Source organism: Hemiscyllium ocellatum, chromosome 22, assembly GCF_020745735.1.
Source record: "Hemiscyllium ocellatum isolate sHemOce1 chromosome 22, sHemOce1.pat.X.cur, whole genome shotgun sequence".
Taxonomy (NCBI): domain Eukaryota; kingdom Metazoa; phylum Chordata; class Chondrichthyes; order Orectolobiformes; family Hemiscylliidae; genus Hemiscyllium; species Hemiscyllium ocellatum.
Genome location: NC_083422.1, coordinates 45,281,702 through 45,307,999, shown reverse-complemented (window position 1 = coordinate 45,307,999; position 26,298 = coordinate 45,281,702). Strand labels below are relative to the sequence as shown.

The 26,298-nt window shown below is 41.1% G+C and overlaps 2 protein-coding genes across 2 annotated transcripts in view; one reads left to right on the top strand and one right to left on the bottom strand.

Annotated features, from left to right (window-relative positions):
• The window catches only part of eif3s10 (eukaryotic translation initiation factor 3, subunit 10 (theta)), a 43,729-nt gene extending 34,307 nt beyond the window's left edge, over positions 1 to 9,422 (top strand). Inside the window, exons 14-22 of the mRNA XM_060842130.1 lie at positions 1,080 to 1,193; positions 1,373 to 1,495; positions 1,683 to 1,836; positions 1,920 to 2,104; positions 3,314 to 3,414; positions 4,766 to 5,028; positions 5,446 to 5,578; positions 6,471 to 6,661; positions 8,174 to 9,422. Of these exons, the coding sequence (XP_060698113.1) occupies positions 1,080 to 1,193; positions 1,373 to 1,495; positions 1,683 to 1,836; positions 1,920 to 2,104; positions 3,314 to 3,414; positions 4,766 to 5,028; positions 5,446 to 5,578; positions 6,471 to 6,661; positions 8,174 to 8,367 (1,458 nt within the window). The 3' untranslated portion in view covers positions 8,368 to 9,422. The remainder of the gene's footprint in view (positions 1 to 1,079; positions 1,194 to 1,372; positions 1,496 to 1,682; positions 1,837 to 1,919; positions 2,105 to 3,313; positions 3,415 to 4,765; positions 5,029 to 5,445; positions 5,579 to 6,470; positions 6,662 to 8,173) is intronic.
• Positions 9,423 to 18,095: 8,673 nt separating this feature from the next.
• LOC132826499 (nanos homolog 1-like) lies at positions 18,096 to 19,427 on the bottom strand. Its single transcript, XM_060842461.1, has one exon. The coding sequence runs from the start codon at positions 19,188 to 19,190 to the stop codon at positions 18,411 to 18,413; it is 780 nt and encodes a 259-aa protein (XP_060698444.1). The 5' UTR covers positions 19,191 to 19,427; the 3' UTR covers positions 18,096 to 18,410.
• Positions 19,428 to 26,298: the final 6,871 nt, after the last annotated feature.

The window sequence follows — 26,298 nt, the reverse complement described above, 5'->3', positions numbered from 1 at the left end:
GATAGATAGGATAGTGAAAAAGTCATTTGGTATGCTTTCCTTTATTGGTCAGAGGGAGTTGGGAGGTCATGTTGCGGATGTACAGGACATTGGTTAGGTCACTGTTGGAATATTGCGTACAATTCTGGTCTCCTTCCTATCGGAGAGATGTTGTGAAACTTGAAAGAGTTCAGAAAAGATTTACAAGGATGTTGCCAGAGTTGGAGGATCTGAGCTGCAGGGAGAGGCTGGGGCTATTTTCCCTGGAGCGTCAGAGGCTGAGGGATGACCTTTAGAGGTTTACAAAATTGAGGGGCATGGACAGGATAAATAGACAAAGTCTTTTCCCTGGGATCGGGGAGTCCAGAACTAGAAGGGCATAGGTTCAGGGTGAGAGGGGAAAGATATAAAAGACACCTAAGGGGCAACGTTTTCACGCAGAGGGTGGTACGTGTATGGAATGAGCTGCCAGAGGATGTGGTGGAGGCTGTTAGAATTGCAACATTTTAGAGGCGTTTGGATGGGTATATGAATAGGAAGGATTTGGAGGGATATGGGCTGGATGCTGGCAGGTGAGACTGGATTGGGCTGGGATATCTGGTCGGCATGGACGGATTGGACCGAAGGGTCTGTTTCCATGCTGTACATCTCTATGACTCTATGTTGTTAAACTATGCATATTTTTGAGGCATTGAGAATGTGAGGCAGCAATGCTAACCACTGAGCCACCACGCTGCCCCCGGGATGATGGGAATCTGGAAATTACTGCCTTTTAGAAGCAGAAAGTCTCATAACATTTAAGTAATTTTAAGCACTTGTATTGCCAAGGCATACAAGTCTATAGGCCGGTGAGATTAGAATGGTTAGGTGCCTGTTTTTTCAGACTCAGTGGGCTGAAGCTTTGTTTTGTGCTGTAAATCTAACTATTGCAGAATATTGCTGCTACTCTAAATTTGAAGAGCTGATAACTGTAGCCCTTGATGTTGTCACACTGTGTTTGTTAACCCAAGATTTAAAACTCTTCCCAATTTCTTTGATATTTGTGACAGATTTTAAAGCTATTGGTAACTCTCCTGACCAACTTTGGTATTTTTTTGCAGATTGACTTTTATGAAAGAGCCAAGCGATTAGAAGAAATACCTTTACTCAAAAAAGCATTTGAGGAACAGCGAATAAAAGATATGGAATTGTGGGAACTTCAAGAGGAAGAAAGGGTGAGTGATGTAATTTGTGATGTAATATGCTTTTCAGATATTCTTTTTGTTTTTTGCTTCAGCGCACATTTTTAGACACATTGCTCTTTGTATTCTTCTGTGTTGTAGCTCAAGTTTTTCTCTGGTTTAGCAAATTACATGTTTGCCTGTAACTGATTGTAAAGTTCTTCTGTTTGCAGATAACCAGTATGAAGGTGGAGCGTGAGAAAGCACTGGAGCATAAAAATCGAATGTCAAGAATGATGGAGGATCAAGACCAGTTCCTCACCAAGCTTATGGCTTCACGTCGCACTGTCTATGAGGTCTGCAATTTATTAAATAACTTGTTAATAATATTGTAGCTTGACTTATGTTTTTGGCCATGTAATCCAAGAAATCATCTGATTTTGAAGCATTTTTTCATCTTGGCAGGCTATTTTGTTACTTGAATATAGCAGAACTAGGTAAAAGGTGGTATTTAAGTTGCATTCTGTTTTATTCTGAGAAAAGGAGAAACTAAAGAACTTCCAAGACCGGCTGAATGAAGAACGAAAGATGCGTTTAGAAGAGCGTAAAAAACAACGTAAAGAGGAAAGACGCAGGCTCTACTACATCCAAAAAGAGGAAGAAGCTCAGAGATTGGAAGAAGAAAAACTTAAGAAGGGTTAGTTGTTATATATTTTCACAACCATATGAATAAATGAACTACTGCAAAGAAAGGTTCTCATTTTTGGCATTCCTTAATAGAGCGTGAAGAGAAGGAACGTTGTGAACGTGAAAAACGAGAAGCAGAAGAGCGTGAATACCAAGAAAAGCTAAGAAAATTGGAGGAAACCGAAAGGAAACGCCGCCAGCGAGAAATGGAAATTGAAGAACGCGAACGGCGTAAAGAGGAAGAAAGGAAATATGCTGAAGATCAGTTTCGCCGGAAGGTATTAAAATCTCTTTATTGTTAACTTTGTATTTGTTCTATGCTTTTTAGCTATTTGAAGCATAACAGAATTTCTTGATAATCGTGATTTGCTCTTGGTGGGATAACAGCAAAAGTGGAAATCTGATCATCTAGGATGTGCATTCCTCACATTCACGATAGATCACTGCATGAAAGCAAGGTATTCAATTGCTCAATTCAGCCAGAAGGGATCCAGAGCGTTGCCTGAAATGTGTGGGTTTGATGAGATGTACTGTTTTGAGTGAGAAGTTAAAACTTCTCACGCAGGAAGTGAAAAGGTTACTTTCATTGTCCCATCTCTGGTAGAATTAAATGCTGCATCGTGGGCTTTTGTCACCATCTCCAGTTTTCAGTAAAGAATATTGTCAATGTGAAACTTGCGTGCTGTAATCCATTTGAAGGGAGGCAAGAGGTCTAGTAGCATGATAATAATAAACCATTTCGATAGCTAACAGAAAACTGTAATTTGAGCTAAAGAACTAAGTTAATCTCGTGAGCCATAGCAAATACCTTGCTGCTTGGCCAGTTGTCAGAAATGCAGATTATTTTTAGGGACATCACAAATCTAAAGTTTGTTTGTGAGAGATGTGTTTACTGCGTGAAGTGGCTTGTTTATGCTGTATTATTCATTTAAAGATCAAGAAAGACTAGAAAAGTAGTTGATGTTTAAGATTTCTCTTTTCTTGTAATCATTTGTAATGCTGCCATTTTTTTACCTTGTTAGATGATTTCAGATGAATTGTTCGTGCTGTTCAAAGATTTGCTTTTATGCATTCCAATCTATTGCAAGCTCAGTTATTTGAAAGTATGATTTTTTTTCCCTTTTCCTAACTAGTGGGAGCTTTGCTACATTAGTCATTGATCTAGGGTCTTTAGTGGACAAACTCTAAATTTAAAAATCATGTTATTGCAGTCGCCTGCAGTCAATTTTGAATTTACTTTAAGATAATGTTTGCACACAACAAGATTTGTTCTGTTGAAGTATTGCTTTTTTTTTCAATTTAACATGGATGCAATTTTTGTTTTAAATCATAGGATGTGGACAACACTGGCTAGGCCTTCATTTGTTCTCCATCTCTAATTACCTAAGAGTCAACTAATTACTAAGTAATCAATGAAGTTTTGAAAGAAGAAGCCAGAATTTGTGGGTGCAGTAGTTATATATTTGATTTTATTTCTCTTTTGTCAGGAATCTCAGCGCTGGAGTGACAGAGACTCTGAACGAGATGGTTGGAGGGATTCCCGTATTATAGAAAGAGAATCCGAATGGAGACGCGGAGGAACTGATGCGTATGTAATTAAATTAAAATAATGGCTAAAACAAAGTTAGTGATCATAAAATGCCCAGCACAGACAGGCTTTTCAGCTCAATGTTGACTGTTTGTTGGAAAGTATGCAGTTATTCCCCGTAACTATATAATTATGCCTGGAAAAAATTCTTCTAAGTACATCTACTTTACTTCTGAGATTTAATCTAATGGAAGCAGATTCAATATTATTGGAATATGGTTTGCAGCATTCAAAGAATCATTTAAAATCAGTCACAAAGCCAAATCATAAAAGTGAAGCTTATTGATCCTTTGAGCCTGTGCCAACTCTGCAGAGCTATTTAATTGGCCTGATTCCCCTGCTTTTTTTCTGGTAGCCTTGCTTTCTTTCCCTGTTAGGTGCTCATGTAATTCTCCTTTGAATTACTATTCTGGCGTAGATACTTGCTGACGAATCAGTCTTTTCATGGTGCCATTTATTCCTGACCTTTTTCTAGCTGGAGTAATTTTCTCTCAAGTCTATCTAGACAGCTTGTGGAACATCAATCTTGTCAAAGGAAAAGTACTTCAATTTCTCTGATTTGTCATTGTAATGCAAATTCCTCATCCATGGAACCAACTTAGCTTTATCCTGCATACTCTAAAGCCTTCCTATCTTTCCAGAATGCTGCCTAGAATTAGAGTGCTTAACTTAATGTGTGATTTTGTACAGGTTCATCGTAACTTGCCTCTTTAATTCAATAACCTGCTTTGCCAACTTTGAACAAATTTGGCTTTTATTGTTCCTAATTCTCTCTACTTTTCCAGATGCTCTTAGTATTGCCACATAACTGAATTTGTGGATATGGTGACAGTGATACTATCAGTCTTTCTTCTAATTTTATTTACACCTGTGCATGCCTCCAAGGTCTGTGTGCAGCAGTGACTTTCAGCACTAGACATCAGTGCCCTGATTGGCATGCTGACATTGATCGCTGTGAATGGAATCTCGAAGCACAGCTGTGAAGCCTAGTGGAAATATTGGTCACTGGATTAGTGACCCATAGATCCAGGCCTATGCTCTGGGGGCATGGATTCAAATCTCTGTTGGTGGAGTTCCATTTATCTGGGAATCTGAAATTGAAAGCTTTATCTCAGTAATGGGAAATGAGCCTGTAAAATCACCTCATTTATCCTTCCAATTGCAGTAATTCAACTTTCTCTATTAAACTTGGGCTGCTGTGTTTTCCTGGACTCCTCTCATTGATGACTACTTGTGTTAATAAAAATAGCCTGAAATTTTATGTCCTGTATATGAAAGGTCAATTGTGACATTTAGTAGGTTAGGGTTATGAAAATTTTGTAATAGGTTTGTGGCTTGTCATATTTCTTAGCGAGTGGCGCCGAGGGGAAGGCCGTGGCTTTGATGATGATAGGCCAGCATTCCGTCGTGGGGACGACCGAATTAGGCGAGACGATGATAGGGAGCCATTGTTTAGAAGAGGGGACGATGATCGTGGGCCGTTGTTCAGGCGAGGTGATGACGACAGGGGGTCTTGGCGGGATGATGACAGAGGCCCCCGCCGTGATGATGACAGAGGTCCTCGACGTGTGGACGATTCCAGGCCTGGCCCATGGAGACCACTTGATAAACCAGGTACAAAATTCTTTTTAACTTTTTTGTTTCTTTTGGATGTGTTCTTGCTTAACAGAGGCATTTGGGTTCTTGTACGTTTTAAAATGTACAATTTCTGGTTGTAGGTGCAAAGTAAACTGTTGACAATTTTGGAACTTTTCTTTGAGTTGTCTCTTCCTGTTTAATTTTGGGAACGCGAATGTGGGCCTTCCTCTTGAGCAATTGCATTCCACATGCTCATTATTGTAGAAATGGGAGTCAGTACAAACAATTTCAGTACATCTGTCCAAATGTAGTTGTTTCAAAACAAGCCTTCAGCATAAGTTAGAAGTTTTGCTAATTAAGAAGTGCTTGATAGATTAACTTAGTGACAAGGGAGCTTTTAGCCCCTTATAAGTAGAGCATCTTTTTAATGGCAGAAGTGTTACTGTGTTAAAGGTGGTGGATGGAGAGAAAGGGAAAAAGCACGTGAAGAAAGCTGGGGCCCACCCAGAGACACCAGGTCTTCAGAAGATAACAGAGATCGTGATTTGGATCGAGATCAAGATCGTGATCGCCGTATTGCATTTAGGTTTGTAAATAGAGATTTATGAACAACTTCTTTTTTTCTTTTTGGATAATTCAGTTAATGAAATTTCCATTTCTTATGGATGTTCCTCTTTCTTTAAGTAATAAAGAAAAGAAGGTAAATGTCACATTCTAATTGCTTGGCGAAGGTGTATACTCTGATTGCTCTTCATCCCTGTTCCTATCTCAACATTTAGGATGTTTTGGATTTTATCCAAACAGTAAAATTTAATATTCCACTTCCTTCTAAAAGTGAACTCCTTTCCAGAATCCTGCTGAAAACCCTCCAATACCATTCCCAAGTATTGCTTTAACAGTAAATCTAAAGGTTATTCATCTTTGTGGCCAGAAAGACTTTGTTTTTCCCTCATCTGTGATGGTGTGCATCCAGACAAATAGCAATCAGGATTGGGAACTCTGATCTTCGCATGTGGCTGTTTTAATGTGGAACATAAAAGCCCATAATTGAGTATGGAGTCTTTACTGCTGTTCCAGCTGAGACTGCTTCACTCAGCACAGATACCAGACTAAGTCTGTGTCAAGCGTCCACACTTCCTCCTATTTGATAAACTTGTTGAGCTATGGGTGGAGAACTGTTCATGTTCACTTGCAAGATTTTACTTTTTTTTTACAAGTCACTGTCTGTGAAATTGAAAGTCAGAGAGAAATATTAAGATAGCTGGACTGTTGCCACTTAAAATTATCAAGCATTTCACCCAGATTTCAAAGCTGATTTAAGATGCTAACTAAGTGCGGAAAAGTATGACTTCTTCAGACCATGTTGTATATTTTTGCTGTTGAAGTGAAAATTCTACATGGAAATAGTCATGAAGACGAGGCTAAATTTTTTTTCTGAATGCTAGCATTTTATTAACTTGGATTTGCTTTTTTTACAGAGACAAAGATGATGGTCCTTGGAGACGTGGTGGCGGCTCAGAAGATTCTAGTAGCTGGAGAGAAATTCCACGACGTGACGACAGGGATGGTGATCGAGATCGTAGAGACTTGCGTGAACGCAGAGACATCAGGACTCGTAAAGATGAACCAGAGCGCCGTGCTGCATCTATTCGAAGTGATCGAGATGATGGTAAAACAAAAAATTTGATTGAAATAATGTAGATTTCTGTAAGAAGAATGAATCACTTACTCAGCATTTTCTTTTTTAGGGCATTCTTACTAGAGTTTCTTTGCAGTGCCAAAAAGTGTGGTGTTGGAAAAGCATATTCCTGATGAAGGATTTATGCTTGAAACGTCGACTCTCCTGCTTCTCGGATGCTGACTAACTGGTTGTGCTTTTCCAGCATCACACTTTTTGATTCTGATCTCCAGGATCTGCAGTTCTCTCACTCTCGCGCTTTCTCTCTCTCTCTCTCTCTCTCTCTCCCTCTCTCTCTCTCTCTTTTCTCTCTCTCTCTTCTCTCTCCTAGTTTCTAAGTGCTGCTACTTTAAAAAAAAATCCATCACTGACATAACCATGAAAATGCTGCAAAAAGTAAATATCCCATTTGTCACCCCAACTGTTGTTTTTAAAGCTTAGTGTGAGGCATTTGGTTTATAGGATTAAAAAAAAACTGAATTAGAAAAATGGAATGAGTGTGCTCAAAAGATAACCTATTGTACAGCAAAATGGGCAAGAACTTGGTTTCAGCACATTCTTGGTTTCAGCAAGTTTACTGCAAAATATATTGAAGACTGACATGTACTTCTCCCTGTAATGCTACTAGGTCAAATGTATTACATCAAAATCAAGTGATTTGGTAAAAGATTATCAGCCTCCAATATCAACTTGTTTCTTCCTCTGCAGTTGCTGTCACACACGAACATTTGCAGCGTTTTCTGTTTTAGCTCCAATTTTCAGCATGTTCAGTACTGTATTTTGTTTCTATAATGCCTAACTTTCAGTTGCCAACTATAGAGATTTTAAGGAAACTGAAGAGGTCTTTAAGAGCCATCACAGGCACATTAGACAAAATGAATAACTATGGTGTAAAATGTTCCATTATATGCATAGTGTATAAACTTTAAATGTGTGGAATAACACATTTATTCATTTTAAACTTTGAATTTGTTATTTTTTCAGTGAGATTTGATTTGCTGTACCTGACCATCATGTTCCCTTTTCATATGTCTACTAATTATATAGGATTCAGTCTCATGTGTAACTCCTTAGATAATGAAGAAGTCTGTCCATATGCAGCAAGACCTGGATAACGTTCTGGCTTGGGCATATATGTGGCAAATAACACTTGAACGGAACGGAAGTGGGGGGAGGGGGGATATAAAATGGATTAGAACGGAATTTATCCGTTGAATATGATTTCACATGATTCTGTCCAAGTGTATGCTCATGGTGTTGAGACATTTGGTATTAGAGAAGTCAATTATGCAAATTATTTGAAGTGTAAGCTCCTTTTCAGGTCTGAGCGAGGATGCAGTTGCAATATTTTGAGCTTTTCTGTTGCTGAAATTGGACCTTTTTATATAGGTTCTTGGTGAGCTAATACGTCTGTGTGGTTCAGTTACAAAATATTATTCCTTACTAAGTTAATTTCTAAATCCCCTTCTCCAGTCATCAGTGTAAAATTAAATTGGTTCACAGGTACCTGGCGACGTGGTGAGGAACGCCAAGGTGAAAGCCAAGCTAAAGAGGTGCAGGATACTCCTGTGAAAGGTCCACCACTTAAGGACAATGACCAAGACAAATCGATCTGGAAAACTGATAAGGACAAAGAGGCATCGCGTCGTATCAAAAATGTCATTGATGACGAAGGCTGGACTACTGTTCGCCGCTAAATTTAATCTTCATGTCCAATTTACCACGGCAACTAGCTGAATTCTTTTGAATCTGAATAACAGTAACTTTGTGGCAAACTATCAAATTTTTTGCAAGTAACCAGTAAAATTGACGTGTTAAACTGTACGCATGTACCTATTTTAGTACAGCAAATTTAATACAAGCCGATCATGCAGCTAAAATAATAGAAGCCTGCTAAATGAAACATCTGTTGCATGTCAAAGCTTTGCCTTTACTCTGTCAACATTTCACTTGATAACCTAAATATGACAACTGCCTACCTTGAATTTTCAAGATTGCCCAGTTTTCTTAAATGAGCTATGACAACTTTGATAGTAAACAGAATACAGTTAGCATCTAGTGCAACTGTAATGTGAAAAGGAAATACACACCAGCCTACGTCTCTCTCCAAATTTGATCAGCTAACATGGATAAAGTAGCCTTGCTGTATAATGGAGACATGATTAAAGGCTTTTATCATCCAATTATTTGGTACCGGTACATGTCTTGCCAGTATGTCTGCTACTTTCACAAATAATACATTGTGAATTATTGAGTGTATTTTTAAAGTCGCATACTCCCTATTTAAACCTTTTGCAATTTGGAGTATTTTTGGTCAGGTTTGCTACCCCCTCTCACTTGGATTATTAACTTGATTTGGACCTAATTTTCTTCCCAACTTTAGAATAAAGGTTTTCCTCATCAAATCTGTCTTTGTGGTAGTGATTGTTACATATTATTATTGGTAAGTCAGCTAAAATGGTCAAATTTTTAAAATAAATCTATGATTAGTTTGTTTTTTTCATTTGGAAAATGCACTGAATATTGCAAATGAATGACCTAAGTGCTTTGGTCTCCTGTGTGGCTGATACAGTTACCACTTTATGACCAACTAAGGTGAGTTGTCCCAGTTTATTTTTCTCTACATGTCACAGATACCTGTGTGTAGCTGCCACAACTCCAGAGTACTTGGAAGATGTGATGCTGGCTTAGCTAGTCATGTGTATTGATTAAAAGAATAATAAAGATCAGTGTCAAAATTTGAAGAACTAAATTCCTATTTATCTGACGGAGCATTTATTTCCATCACACTTCAACATTTACATACTTCTCTTGCATGCCCTCTCTGCCACTCAAATTTAGTTAACCTGTAGCTACACTTTCCACTGGGGAAGAGTAGAAGACGCGCATCTGAAACCTTCTCTGGATGCCAGTTTTACTATTTCATTTTCACATACAAATAAGGTGCCTAGAATGGATGGTGTTTTATTGCACATTCCACAGCACTCTGAAGCCAATGTGTTATACATTTTTAATGCAAGATGTTTGTACTTTGAGGGAGGGACTTCATGATGTATTGTCATAAGTGACTACATTTGGATTAATCAATTTTTTTCCTCCATGCTATGGGAAAAGTTCAAATTGGACCAAACATATTGTTCTGGCCAATGAAATTAAATATTAATCCTACAAACAGAGAAAAGACAAAATTGAAAGAAAATGAGTTCCTTTACAATGCAAAATAACAATATTCTTTTCTGCCAGCAGAGGGAGCAGTGATGCTGACAGATGGAAGGTATGCAAATTTAATCTTTTTAAATACAGTTGGTAAATCAAGAATGAAAGCTGTTTTTAAAATGTATCAAAAGGAATTTTTGAAAGATCATAGTGAATTTTTTTTGTTTTTGTAATAATGATGTGTCTCATTATCTGAAGTTTAGATTCTAGTATTAATGATTAGCTTGCTTGCTAGTCTGGTAACACTAGTAAGCTAGAGAATTTAAATTTGAGAATTTTTTTTAAAGATTGGAAATTAAAAGCAGCGAGTGGTCTGTTGAATAGTCTAGTTTGGGTGGGAGGGGAAGAGGAATCTGGTACCTGTCTGGCTCATGAGTTCAATTCCACACCATGTAGTTTAAGTAGCCTAGCATCCACTGAAATGAATAGAATAAATACAGCACAAACAAGGAAACCAGCATATTAGTCAGCTGAGGGCACAGGTAATCAGTAATTTTACATATTGAAAATAACTTGAAGGAAGCATTAAGGTCATCAATGGTGCCCAGTGGTTTTTATAAAAAATTGGATTCCCTACAGTGTGGAAACAGGACCTTTGGCCCACAAGTGGGCGGCACGGTGGCACAGTGGTTAGCACTGCTGCCTCACAGCGCCAGAGACCCGGGTTCAATTCCCGACTCAGGCGACAGACTGTGTGGAGTTTGCACATTCTCCCCGTGTCTGCATCGGTTTCCTCCGGGTGCTCTGGTTTCCTCCCACAGCCCAAAAATGTGCAGTTCAGGTGAATTGGCCATGCTAAATTGCCCGTAGTGTTAGATAAGGGGTAAATGTAGGGGTATGGGTGGGTTGCGCTTCGGCGGGTCGGTGTGGACTTGTTGGGCCGAAGGGCCTGTTTCCACACTGTAAGTAATCTAATCTAATCTAATCTAAAGTCCACATCAACCCTCCGAAGAGTGACCCACCCCCTTCTGACTAATACTCCCAACAACTATGGACAATTCGTAGCATGGCCAATTCACCTGACCTGCACATCTTTGGACTGTGGGAGGAAACCGGAGCACCCGAAGGAAACCCACGCAGACACAGGGAGAATGTGCAAACTCCACACAGACGGGGCACGAAGGCCTTTCCCAAAGTTGCCACACTTCCATGGTTTCTCCACAGAGCGGCATTTCTCTGGATTCTCCATGGCCGAAGCTTCAGCAGCACATAAACATGTATATAGCCCCTCCCTGCCGTGAATTCCTCTTTCCAGGCCATATAACTGTTTTAGGCTCCACTCAGTGCGCTGCAATGGTAGGGTCTCTCATCCAGTCCCATTAGTGCTGAAAATGTACTCAAACGGGAACCAAAAAGCTTTATTCTTTCTCTCAGAATTGTAGTTGAAAACCGTTGCGGTACCAATGGATTGAGTGATCGACGTTGTTGAAGGCTAGTCATCTAAGTAAGGATGTCATTGCAGGTGTTCATCAAGGTGGATATTTTCCTAATCAACCTGTTTAGGGATGTACTTTCTCACCACTTAGGAAAGGTGGGATTTGAAGCTGGGCATCCTGGCTTAGTGGTTGGAACAGTACCACTGTGCCATATGAGAGGAAACTGACAAGTCACTAAGAGTTTTTGGTAGTGACAGTGAATAGACAGCACAGTAGTTCCAAATAAGCATGACACGTGGCTTGGAGATGACTGGTAGATTGTGGTGTTTCTGTATTCTGTCATGTAACATACAACCCAGGGTAATAGGTAAATGGGAGCACCATCAGTTCCAGGATCTCGTTTACCTCATTCTGCCTGAGATGTATTGCTGTTGTGTAATTGTAACTCCTGCAGATGCTCCATAGTTGGAAATAATATAGTACTTTTTCACTATATGGACTGTATCCTTTTCAAAAAAAAAAAGGCCTAATACCTTTTGGAGTAACTAGGGCGACATAATCAATCATTGTCATCCTTGCCAGTGCTACAAACCCACACCCAAGAATTAATTCACTAAAATAAATAATCTGATGGCAAATGGGTTGTTAGTAGAATTGACTAACAGCAAGCAGTTTCCAATGGTTCAGCTCAATCTCCCTCTACCACATCAAATTCCTGTGAACATTGTCATTAACAGGCTGAGCTCCCCAGATTAACCATCATGGCACCCCACAATGAATAAGCTTTATTTGATTGGTCGTTGTTTCATTAAACTCTGATTAAGGATGTAACTATGTCACTTTTTGCCTGTTAAATAAATGCTTGCATTAATTAGAACATTGGCCCATTGACCCTCTACGTTGTGCTGACCTTTTATCCTACTCCAAGATCGAACTAACTTACCGTACACTTTACTGTTTTCCATGTGCCTATCCAGGACTCGCTTAAATGTTCTTCATGTACCTGGTTCTACGGTGGCAGTGCATTCCATGCACCCACCGTGTAAATGACCTACCTCTCCCCTTAACCTTCCTCTAATCATAAAATTATGTTCCCTCGTGATTGCCTTTTCCGCCTTGGGGAAAAGTTTCTGGCTATCCACTCTTGCCTATGCCTCTCATCACCTTGTACATCTCTATCAAGTCACCTCTCATCCTTTGCTCCAATGAGAAAAGCCCTCGCTCCCTCACCCTTCTGAAGACATGCCCTCCATTCCAGACAGCATCCTGGTTAATCTCCTCTACACCCTGTCTAAAGCTTTCACATCTTTCCTATAAGGTGTTGATCAGAACTGAACACAATATTGAGTGTGGTCTAACTAGGACTGTATAGAGCTGCAGTATAACCTTATGGCTCTTAAACTGAATCCCCCTCCTAATCAAAGCCAACACACCATATGCCTTCTCTCCAAATTGCTACCCAAGTTAGTACAGGTAAGATGTGTGGACATGGACCCCAAGATTCCTCTGTTCCTCCACACTGCCAAGAATCCTGCCTTTAACCCTGTATTCTGCATTCAAATTTGACGTTCCAAAAAGAGGGCATGGATAGGCTAAGTAAGTCTTTTCCCTGGGGTGGGTGAATCCAGAACTAGAGAGTATAGGTTTAGGGTGAGAGGGGGAAAGTTTTAAAATGGACCTAAAGGAGGAAGTGGTGGAAGCTGGTACAACTACAATACTTAAAGGCATCTGGATGGGTGTATGAATAGGAAGGGTTTAGAAGAACATGGGTTAAGTGCTGCCAAATGAAACTAGGTTAGGATATCTGGTCAGCATGGATGAGTTGGACCAAAGGGTCTGTTTCCATGTTGTACATCTCTATGAATCTATGACCTCCCAATCTTCCAGCTTGAACTCCATCTGCTACTTATCAGCCCAGCTCTGCACCCTGTCAATGTCCCATTGCAACCTACAACATTATCCACCACTCCACGAAACTTTTGTCATCAGCAAGCTTACTAACTTACATTTTCATTTCCTCATCCATGACATTTAAAAATCACAAAGAGCAGAAGTCCTAGAAATGATCCCTGCAGAACACCACTGGTCCCCAAGCTTCAGGCTGAATTCTTACCCTCTACCACCACCCTCTGACTTCTATGGGCCAGTCAATTCTGTATCCAGCTAGCCAGATTTCCCTGGGAGAAAGGGAAGACTGCAGATGTTGGAGATCAGAGTCTAAGAGTGTGGTGCTGGCATAGTAGGAGAATCAATGTTTTGAGCACAATTCCTGATGAAGGGCACCACACTTTGTGCCAGATTTCCCTGCCTCCTTTCTGAATGAGCCTACCTTGGAGAACCTTATCAAATGCCTTGCTAAAATCCATGTACTCCTCATCCACTGCTTAACCTTCTATGTGTTTTGTCACATGCTCAAAAGAATTCACTAAGGCTCGAGGTATGACCTGCCCCCCTCAAAGCCATGCTGACTATCTGTAATCAAACTGAGGTTTTCCAAGTAATCATAAATCCCATCTCAATAATTTGCCCACCACAGATGTAAGAAGGATTGGTCTGTAACTTCCAGGATTATGCATACTGTCTTTCTTGAACAAGGGAATAATATTTGCTGCTCTCCAATCATCTGGGAATACTCCAGTGAACAGTGAAGACACAAAGATCATTACCAGATCCTTATGTTTTTCAAAATTTTCAGCACATCCTCCTTCCTAACATGAACCCGTTCGAGCATATCAGTCTGTTTCACACTGTCCTCTCAAACTACAAGGACCCTCTCCGTATTGAATACTGAAGCAAACTATTAAGAACCTTCCCTATTTCCTCTGACTTCAAGCACAAGTTCCCTGCACTATCCCTGATCGGCCCTATCCTCACTCTGGTCATCCTCTTGTTTCTACATGAATGTAGAACGCCTCAAGGTTTTCCTAAATCCTACCTGCTAAAGCTTTTTCATGCTCCCTTCTAGCTTTTAATTGTTGAATTTGTTATATTGTTGCCACTTGTAGGAGTCAAATTATATCGGCTGGAAATTCAGTCCTGAGTGTGCAATGTCCAGTCAAAGGTTAATTATTGCAAAATTGTCTTTTTTTCAAGAGGATTCAAATAGTCTTCTAGTTTTAAACAACTCATGAAGACTCCTATGCCAGAAGCTTCCAACTTTCCACCATCTACAAAGACAAAGGACAGCACTTGCATGGATCAGCCCTTGCTGCATAGTATCCTGATATGAAACTTTATCGCTCCTCTTTGTGGAGTCAAAAATCCTGTAATTCCCATCTCACCACAAATTACAGTGGTTCATGAAGATAACGTAGCACCATCTTAAGGGCAATAAATGCTAGGCTAGTCAGAAAATAATGAGATCTAGTGTGAGAATAAAAATGTTTGTTCTGTACATTTCATAATTCTTTTCAACTACTGGCATGTAATTAAGACTGCCAATGCTGCTTCAGTGATATTTGAAAGTGAATAACCAGTTCAACAATTAAAGTTGTAAAAGAAAATTGAAAGGCATACCTATTCTCTTACAACAACAAACTAATGGAAGTATTATAGTTGCATTAAAACGGGCCATTTGGTCCAACTGGTCCACACAGTGTTCATGTTCCACTTGGGTCTTCTCCCATTGTTTTTCATAACTGAGTTGCGTAAAAACCGTCCAACTAAATACACCTATTTACCTCTAACAATTTGGTACTAAGTTCCTTATTTGATTCATTAATGCTATCCTACTATTGTTAATCCATCTGGTCTTGCCCATGTGCTGAACGTTTTGTGCCCCTTTTATTGTCAGGGCATGGATTAGGAGTAGGGAAATCTTGTTACAACAGTACATGGGTGGTTCAGATCATACCTAAATTACTGTATACAATTTGGTCTTTTTAAAAATAATATACTGGAGGTAGCTCATTTATAAAATAAGCAGGTTTGGTCTTTAGAAGAATGAGGTGGCCTTATTAAAAATACAAGTTTCTAAAAGTGGCTTTAGATGGTAAATGCAGAATATTTCTTCTTGCAAATCCAGGACAAAGGGGTACAAAGGGATTCCAATTTAAATGGGAAAGTGGAAGCATTTCTTAGAAGTCATTATTTTGTGAAAGAGAATTTCAAAGATTAATGAAGACTGACAATTGTACCTCTAATATACACAATAACTCAATGAGAAAACTGGATAAAGCAGTTAAGATTTATGGTGAGGAGGTCTGAAGGACTGAAATGGTCATCCTCTCTCTAGGTAAGAGTCTGAGGCTATTTAGCCTATCTTCCCTCTGCCCACCTTATCCCAGATCCAACACTCCCACTCAGTACCGCCCTGGTGAACTGTCCTTCCTGCCCACCTATCCACTCCAACCTATCACCATCACCCTCCACCTTAATCTATCTAACGCATTCCTTTCCTCCCAACCCCCCAAATTCCTGATGAGCTTATTCTCAGATGCTGCCTGACCTGCTATGCTTTTCCAGTGCCACACTTTTGACTATTTGGCCTAACCTGTTAAATATTTGTTATTGACCTTGACTCTTCTTAAACATTTTTTTCCCAATGCCCCTATATTCTATTTATAGTAGAAAGACCAGAACTGCATGCAATACTGTTGAAATGTGAACTAAAGGTGCAATACTAGTTTAAAAGACTTAGTTCAACTTTCACACAACCGGCTTTATTTAATTATAAACATATTCACACAGGAGTACCACTAATAACAGCTTTACGCATTCTTAATTTATTCCCCCCTCCCCCCCACAAAAAAAAGACTTGTTATCCACCTAGTCTGTAATGCTTACTATTTTATAAAATGCCACACACCGTTGTTCCAAGGTTACCCTGTACATCCAAAGCTGTTGCTGCTTTTGATAGTCTTTGGAGAAAAGGACTAATTTGTATATTACCTTTCATGTTCTCAGGAAATCCAAGAACTTCTCAATTAATGGCTTTTGGTGTACATTCACTAATACAGGAAAATAAGTGACAATATATACACTCTAATAACCCACAAACAGGCAATATATAACAAATCTTTGTTTAACATTGGTTTAGACATTAAGATAAATCCTGAACTTTGATATTGTATGCAATCGTTTATAACCACTTGAACAGGGCCCTCCGTTTTGCTATTTAATAATGCAGCATCTCTGATGTAGATTACATTAGTATTACTGAAGTTTTCATTTTTTGCAGTGGGGCTTAAAGCCACAACCTTATGTTACGTGAATACTAGCATTGAACTATATTTACACATACACAGATTTGGAAATTGAAGATGTGACATAATATCTTGAGTAGGTTGTGTTGAAAAGGGAAGTCAAGTATTCAATCTTTTTAATGGTGGAATTGCTTTGAAAACAATTCCACATGTGATGTTTATGGCTAAGAAAAATAATTCATTCCTGTGAAACTTGCACAGAATTGTTGGGTGATGTACAATTTATTTTATGTATATTGCATCAACCAAATCTAGTTTGATACTTACAAAGTTGACCAGCTTTGGGTTTTTACATCTAACATATTGATGTTGATTACAAGCAGCAGTTGTCTCAATACCCATCATTGAGACTCGTGCTGAGTTCATGAACTCAGCACTTTACAACATACAAGTAATTCCAGGACTCATGCAGATTAATCCCAATACTCCTGGTAGTACCACAAATGCTGCATTTCAGATATGGCATCAAGTCAACATGGATGTAAATAAATCCCCACAACACTTACCTTGGTGGGGCTAGGATGGAAGAGAAAGAAAAGCAAGAATTAAATATTGGGCAGGAGACCAGTAGTGTCACGTAGTATCATCACAAGGAGATATTCAGTCATTAACATTTGGAGTATACAGTGGCGACATGACCAATATCAGAAATGACTTCAAAAGTGTCAAAAGTGCTTCAGCTGTACTTGATCGTTGTAGAAGATAGCTGAAACTGTGTTGCTGGAAAATCGCAGGTCAGGCAGCATCCAAGGAGCAGGAGAATCGATGTTTCGGGCATAATTCCTGAAGAAGGGCTTATGCCCGAAACGTCGATTCTCCTGCTCCTTGGATGCTGTCTGACCTGCTGTGCTTTTCCAGCAAGACATTTTCAGCTCTGATCTCCAGCAAATGCATTCCTCACTTTCTCCGTTGTAGGAGATACTACAACATACAAATGGATGCGTTGCTAGAAATAGTACCAACATCCATCCACAAGACTAGGTCCTCTCCAACAACTATCTCCCCTGCTCCAGAAGATTACCCCACCCAAAGAAAATCATGAACCTTCAACAAAAAGCGATATACTTGAAGAAGTGGTTGTCATTTAAAACACAATTTTTGTTTAATTCACAAGTGAAAATCTTCAAATAACAAGCAGATCAATTGCTAATATTTTGCCTAGATAGCAAGTTCCAATTAAAAATAAACATTACCAGTTTGGTATTTCCAAAATCTAGGCAGACGTCAGCGAATCGGTTCGGCTACAACGAGATCCTTGGTGGGTCACTAGCTTTATTTTTTTTTAAAACAAAATGTGACTATCAACCTATCAATGGTACTCTGTCCTTGGGCTTCAAGGAGGGTTTTGCATTATGAGGGCAAGCGGAATCTGCATTTCAGCTGTTGTCCATAGGACGGCGCCCGGAGACAGATGCTGAAGATCTGGCCTCTCTCCCACCATGAAACGAAACACACAAAAGGAGCTGCTAAAATGTGAAAATTTATTGGTTCCCCGTACTGTTGTTAACACAGTTATTCATTAGTAATCCTTATATCTGTTTTACATTTCACTTTTAAAAAGTAGCAAACATTACATTCAAAAAAAAGGAAATCAAAATACATTTTCTACATTATAATTACTGAGTTACCTTAAATTCTCCGAAGATGAAATGCACGCCGTAGATTTTGCAAAAGAAAAAAATTATGGCGCTCTCTTAGTTCCATAAACTATATATTTTATATAACTGAGGTAGATTTCTGGGCTAGATATTCCACCAGAAACATTAGATTGTAAACAAATTTAGACAAAGAGTACATTCAGTCACTATAAAACGATTATTCCCAGACTCAAAATATATAGTCTTAATAAAATGTCCACGTATTAGTCTACAAAGCCTGGGGGAGTGGGGGGTAAATTGGGTTCACAATGCCTTCCTTGTTTGTAATAGGGGCGATAGTTCCTTATTAACGGGCCCTCTTGCTAACGCAGTTTCTAGTCTTCACCTTTGGGATACTGGGCTGGAGCTTGGAGAGTGGGCAGTATTTGATGGTGTGCGCGTTGTCCCCGTTGGCACCACACAACGGGCAAGTGTACCGCCTCAAGATGGGGCAGAGCACCCTGCCATCGGGGCTCTTCAGGATGTGGGTGGTGTACAAGGTGACCGACTCGTTGTTGTTCCTGCAGAAGACGCAGATCTGCAGCTCGGCCTTAGCCCTGGTGGTTCTGTGGACAGCAGCAGGAGGAGGAGGTGGTGCTGGAGCTGGAGGGAGAGGCTGCTGCTGCTGCTGGTAGTGGGCGAGTTGCAGGTGGCTCCTGTTCTCCATCATGATCACATCCACTCGGTTCCAGGACGAGTCGCCCCCTTGCTCCCGCTCCAGGCGCTGCTGCTGCTGATGGGGTAAGGGCTCCCCGGCCGCGGGGTAAGCCGAAAAAGGGCTGAAGCTGCCTTCCAACTCGGAGCCGAGCAGCGCGTCGTGGTGGGAGCAGAAGCCGAGCCCCCGGAGCTCCAGGGAGTGGCTGATACACGGTGCCCGGGACTGCAGCTTCAGTTCCCTGGCCGGGTGCAGTCCGCTCTTCCCCCCCTTACTCACAGCCTTCCCCACCAGAGTGCTCAACCCCAAGTAATCATTCCACGAGTTGAAAGTATTTTCGTAAGTACTGGCGTACCTCTGGTGCAAGTAATCCACTGGGCTGCTGTGATTCTCCAGTCGAAGCTGCTTGTCTATTGACCCGAAAGTTTCCATTTCCTATTAATGAGAGAGATTTGCTTTTATTTCCCTTGAATCCTTCCTCCTTCTCCACCACCGCCCCCCTCTCTCCTTTTCTTTATTTTGTAAATGCAAATCTTGCGAGTCTTCCTGCACATCAATGCAATGCAAAACTTGGCGGCGACTAGAAGCCAAGACGCCCAGTAAACACCCTTTAAATCCCGCTGACTCGCTTCATGCAGGTATCATGCCCAGCGCCATTCCTGTCCTACTGTGCTCACCGCCAGCTCCGGAGATCCCTTTTTTTTACAAACAGCGAGCCCGCTCCTGGGCACCCGCCCACCGCCACCAATCATTGGACAAACCCTCACAGCCGTCCTGCACAATCCGCCCCTCCTATTGCCTGTCTCCACTGTCAATCATCCTGCCGCCCCCACTCCCCCATCTCAGACAGAGGTGAAGGGGGTGGGGTGGAGGAGAGTTGTCTCTGTCACATCACACTGAGCATCTGTATCTCCAATGCTGTGCACAACCAAAAACACACCCTGGTCAACTTGCACATCCAATCTCAGAGGCTTTGGGGAACTGGGCAGAAAGAGAGAGAAAAGTTTTTATTTGTTTTGAAAACCGGCTGACAAAAGTTTATTGATAAGACAGAATCAGGGAGGACATTTCCACTGGTGGGTGAAACATAAACTCGGGGGCCTAGCCTCAAAATAAAGGGGAGCAGATTTAGGACTGAGCTGAGGAGGAACCTCTTCACCCAAAGGTCTGTTTATCTGTGGAATTCCCTACCCAGTGAAGCAGTTAAGGCTACCTTGTTGAATCTTTTTACAGCAAAGATAGATTTTTGCACAGTAAGGGTATTAAGGGTTATAGTGAGAGGGCAGGTAAGTGAAACTGAGTCCACAGAAAGATCAGCTGTGATCTACTTGAATCTACACTGAGCAGGCTTGATAGGTCAGGGGCCAACTCCTGTTCCTGTTTTTTTAAGTTCACAAATTATTTTGCTGCACACAGGTTCACACTGTATTGATCACAAAATCTACAGAGGCAGATCTCATTGCAATATGGTTTTGATTTGCTCCTTAGACAATGCATCCTTGAGTTCAACAAATCCACTCTCTTCATTTAATTGTCATTTTTCAGTGGGCACCTGGGTGGGATGGAGACCTCTTTTAAAGAAGGTGATAAATCACAGGTTAGTTTCTTGGTTACAGAGGGAGGGACAGGAGTGGAAAAGCAGGAGAAACAATTCATTCATGGGGCTAGGTCTTCCAGGCTCCAGTTTGCAACAAGGTGAGGGTCAGTAACATTTGGAAGGCTTAGTAACATAGAAAATAGATGCAGGAGTAGGCCATTCGGCCCTTCAAGCTTGCACCACCGTTCAATATGATCAGGGCTAAACATGCAACCTCAGTATCCCAAACTTGCTATTTGTCTATACCCCTTGGTCCCTTTAGCCACAGGGCCACATCCAGCTCCCTCCTGAATATCTCTAACAAACTGGCCCCAACAGCTTCCTGTGGGAGAGAATTCCACAGGTTCACAATGGAGTGAATAAATTCTTCCTCATCTCAGTCCTGAATGACTTACTCCTTCTTTGTAGATTGTGACACTTAGTTCTGGACTTCTCCAACATCAGGAACACTCTTCCTGCATCTAGCCTGTCCAGTCCATCAGGATTTTACATGTTTCTATGAAATTCCCTCCTAATTCTACTAAATTGCAGTGCGTACAAGCCCATCCGATCCAGTCTTTCTTCATGCGTCATCCACCGAATCAGTCTGTGAACCTTCGCTGGACTCCCTCAATAGCAAGAATGTCCTTCCACAGACAAGGGTACCAAAACTGCACACAATGCTCAAGGTGTGGCCTCACTAAGGCTCTTAATATCTGCAGCAAGACATCCTTACTCCAATATTCAAATCCTTTCACTACGAAGGCCAGCACGTCATTAGTTTTCCTCACCATCTGCTGCACCTACATGCCAACCTTCAGCGACTATTCCACCATGACACCCAAGTCTCGCTGCCCCTCAACGTTTCCTAAACTGCCACTATTCAAAAAAATTATCTGCCTTCCTGTTTTTGTGACCAAAGTGGATAACCTCACATTTATGGCATGCTGATCAGTGTGGGTGGGAGCTGCCTGGCAAGCATACTACTCCCTGGCACCCCTTGTCAACATCTCCAACTCTGAGTTAACATCAGAGACTTCGGACAGTTCTATGGGATTTACCTGAATGCTACAGTCAGTTCTGCTAAAATGTGCATTTCTTCAACACGAATTGGCTTTAACGCTATTGAAGAATTTAGACCATTATTTGTAAAACACAAACTTTCCTTACCTGTATCGGCTATAACATGATTTCTGGCCCCGTTGGTTTAAATAGTGCTGCTATTACACGATCTTAGTAAGTTTTGAGAAGATTTGTAGCTCAGTTTGAGGTTCTGGATGTAAGTTTGCTCACTGAGCTGAAAGATTAATTTTCAGACGTTTCGTCACCACACTAGGTAGCATCATTAGTGAAAGTCTCCAGCGAAGTTTCACTGGAAGTTCAACGATGATGTTACCCAATATGGTGATGAAACGTCTGAAAATGAACCTTCCAGCTCAGCAAGCATACTTACATCCATTACACAATTTTCTTATGCAGTGGGATCACATGGAAACAGAACTATCACGTTATCATGTCAGAATCTGTTGTGATATAAAGCAATAGTTCTGTTCCCATGCAATCCCACAATGTAAGAAAATCACATAATAACAGCACCATTTAAACCAACGGGACCAGAATCATGCTATAGCTGATGTAAGTAAGGAAATCAAAGTTTGTGAGAAGATTTGTAGCTCGGGTGCTCGTTGTTGTGGTTCTGTTCGCCGAGCTGGGAGTTTTTGTTGCAAACTTTCTAGGTGACATCTTCAGTGTTTGGGAGCCTCCTGTGAAGTGCTTCTGTACTGATTCCTCCAGCATTTATACTGGTTTGAATCTGCCGCTTCTGGTTGTCAGTTGCTGTCCGCTGCAGTGGTCGGTATATAGGGTCTAGTTCAATATGTCTGTTGATAGAATTTGTGGATGAGTGCCATGCCTCTAGGAATTCCCTGGCTGTTCTCTGTTTGGCCTGCCCTATAATAGTGGTATTGTCCCAATCGAATTCGTGTTGTTTGTCATCTGAGTGTATGGCTACTAGGGATAGCTGGTTATGTCGTTTCGTGGCTAGTTGGTGTTCATGGATGCGGGTTGTTAGCTGTCTTCCTGTTTGTCCTATGTAGTGTTTTGTGCAGTCCTTGCATGGGATTTTGTACACTAAGTTGGTTTTGCTCCTGCTGGGTATCGGGTCCTTTGTCCTGGTGAGTTGACACAATGTGTCAGATACAGACCACCAGTCAACAATCCACAAGCCAGGGACACAGCCAGACAGAATGGACTCAGGATGATCCAGGTAATGATTACAGATGCTCACAACAGACTCCACAAATACAGACAAGAAATTGCACAACTCACCAGGACAAAGGACCCGATACCCAGCAGGAGCAAAACCAACTTAGTGTACAAAATCCCATGCAAGGACTGCACAAAACACTACATAGGACAAACAGGAAGACAGCTAACAACCCGCATCCATGAACACCAACTAGCCACAAAACGACACGACCAGCTATCCCTAGTAGCCATACACTCAGATGACAAACAACACGAATTCGATTGGGACAATACCACTATTATAGGGCAGGCCAAACAGAGAACAGCCAGGGAATTCCTAGAGGCATGGCACTCATCCACAAATTCTATCAATAGACACATCGAACTAGATCCTATATACCGACCACTGCAGCGGACAGCAACTGACAACCGGAAGCGGCAGATTCAAACCAGTAAAAATGCCGGAGGAATCAGCACAGAAGCGCTTCACAGGAGGCTCCCAAGCACTGAGGATGTCACCTAGAAAGGGGACAAAACGTTTGCAACAAAAACTCCCAGCTCGGCGAACAGAACCACAACAATAAGTAAGGAAAGTTTGTGTTCTACAAATAATGGTCTAAATTCTTCAATCTCATTTTAGCCAATTCATATTGAAGAAACACATGTAATACCAGAACCAACTGTACAGAGAAATACAACTAATCTCTTAATCATTTCACAGACCCCTCCAATCACCAGCCCCACTCCCTGACCATCCCATAATTTAACTATTCTCTCTCCCCCGATCACTCAACAACTGTGCCAATCTGACTCGATTACGACCCCCAGACAATCCAATTCCCCATCCAACTTGTCCCGATTACTCCCAGACAAACCAACTACCCATCCAATCTGACCTGATAACTCCCCCAAGCTGACCAGCTCTCTCAACTGCCTCATTACCCTCCTGACCCAACCTGATTACCCCTACAATCAGACCAAACTGTCTCCAGACCCACATGCCAATTCACCTACTGACCAGCTCTTCCAAGTCCCAATTCACTTACCTGCTCCTCACCCATCTCATCCACCTATCATCTCACCTACTTACCAATAACACCCATTGACTACCTCACTAATCTTACCTACCCTAGCCTTCTATCCACTTACCTATATCAGCAATTCTCTTATACATGCATTAGCATTTAGACCTCACCTATACATTTACCAAACAATGGCTAGTGCCGTAAAAACCGTGCAAATCCTCAAACTCTATTCCACTCCAGTGAAGAATCACAATGGACAATGTGCACCATAATTCTGTGACAGCCAGGAGTGGAATATCCTGGAAAAAAACACTTAGCAGTGTTGAGTTGGGAAAGTTTGAAAGTAGTTGTAATTGGACCATCATTACAGCTACTTGGACAACAAGGCCATGGTTTTCGCTCAGAACTCCGGAGATAGGAACATTAGCATGAAATGTAAATCTTACAGTCCTCTAATTAGAAGAAGAGTTTGGGTGGGTAGGGTGGAGGGGGCTTTATGTGATAGGATTTCTTTCTATAAATCAGTTGTTATGATCTGGAAATCATTGCTTGGACACAGATGCCTTAGTAGCTTTCAAAAGGAAATTAAGTAAACATTGTAAAAGGAAAAGAAATGCATGGTTTTGGGGGCAAGAACAGGAAAGTGTGTCTATTTGGATAGCTCCTGCAGAGAGCCAACACAAGCATGAAGGGCCAAGTGATGTCCTTTTTTGCCGTATGAGTCTCCAAACTATTTTGTTCCTGGACTATCTTGATTCATCTTTTATTAATTTTAATTAAGACTGCAATAAGGAGAGACAATCCTTTAATGTTTTATTTGCCATCCTATTTATAATTTGATTGATTTTGCAAGATAAGTAATCATGACCATATGTGAATGAGCTTAACCAGATAAATCATTAAAATGAATCATTTCATTTAAAATATTACAGCCTTTCTAGAGGCCATTTCCTACAATAGCTTTTTAATGTTATATCTGCAAATAATACCAATAAATTTCTAGGCCAATTTAAATTTTGTTAGAAAAACCAAACTTGCTTTTGTTTTTAAGATATAGAACCAGATTTCTAAGTCTATTGAATAGAACTACATATCAGCCATAGAAATGTCCTTTTCTCCCCGTACTAGGATAAATGCAATCTTCATCATCTGTGTTCAGAAAATACAAATCCAGCAAGAACAGTTTGGAAGAGGGATGTTGATTAAACCCCTGACTGAGAATGAAGGAGAATCCAACTGTTACGCTGTGCAGGAAGCATCAATAAGCCAGTAAAACAAATTAAAATTAGCTTCTGACCATGTCACACCTGCTTCCATCTGTAAAAAGGATGCAAGATTCTCCAGTGTGATACTGAAGATGCAGTGATGAAAAGGGCACAATCATCAAAGGTACAGAGAAAAAGAATCAAACCCTCTTTGCAAAAATATGCTGATAAGGCTAAACAAACGTCCATGAAATGATTGATGGCTTAAAGCAAAATAATGAGCCATCTTGGAGTGGTCCTGCCTAGCTCCAGGATTTTGACAGCTCGTGGCATCAAGGAACGCAGGAGGTTTTTGTTTGGTGCTTTGCTGGCTGGGAGGTTCCTGCATGTGGTTGCACTTGCCCGTTATGCCTGCCGAAATAGTTGCAGGATTATCCGACCCGGGGAGGGCAGTGGAACAGGAAGTCAGGAAGCAGTGCCATTAGGCGAGATGGTACTGTCCCAGAATCATGCCATCTTCCTGCCTCCACCAGCCAGGAATGCCATTCCCAACCCACTGCCAATTGAAGTCCTTATGTGGTCAATAAGTGAGCACATAAGGGTCTATTCCCAACTGAGATGCAATTACCACAACTCCAGGTGAGACAAAAACACCAGTTAACCTGACTGATTGGTAAACCAGAGTCAACTGGGGGTAGGGTGTCTCTCAATCTACACTCATTTGTGTGGGACTGTGGACCTAAAGCAAGGATGTAGCACTAGCCCCAGTACCCCCTCTCCCCGTGACTCCCAATCCCAGGAAAACCTCCCCCTCCCCTCCTAAAAACAGTCTTCGCGATCTTCTGAGGGAGGGTCACCTGACCCGAAATGTTAACTCTCCGATTTCTCTTCGCTGCCAGACCTGCTGAGCTTTTCCAGCAATTTCTGTTTTTGTTGCTCAAGATCCTCCCTGGCAACTGCTGCAGTCTCCGTGGTGGTGTCACGGGGTGAGAGAGCTGCCAGCCTTTGGCCAACAGGATTTTGCTCCCATCCACCCCCCACTCTCCCCTCCGCCCTGCCCTGTCCCTCCACCACCACTGGGATTTCAATTCAGTGAAAAGCCTGCTGCTGACATTTAAACTGCCTGGTGAAGGGTCAGCTTGGGTGTCTCACTCCTGACTGAGCAGGAAAGTGAGACACCTGATGCATACTTGTTCAATATGGGGTTAATCTTGGTCAATGCATGAGAACCAGCACAAGGCTAACTTGGGAAAATGATCTGTTTCTATGCTAATAATTTTGCGTAATTCTTTGTCTTCATCCGTACTCATAAATATTGTTTATTATTCTTTCAAAAAAAATAGGCACAGTGGGAATATCACAAGGCTAGTAACCCAGAACACGAAATTAATGTTCTGAGGACATGGGTCAATTACAGATGGTAGATTTGAATTCAATAAAAATCTTCAATAAAATGCTAGACTAATGGTGACCAAGTCTCTACCTGC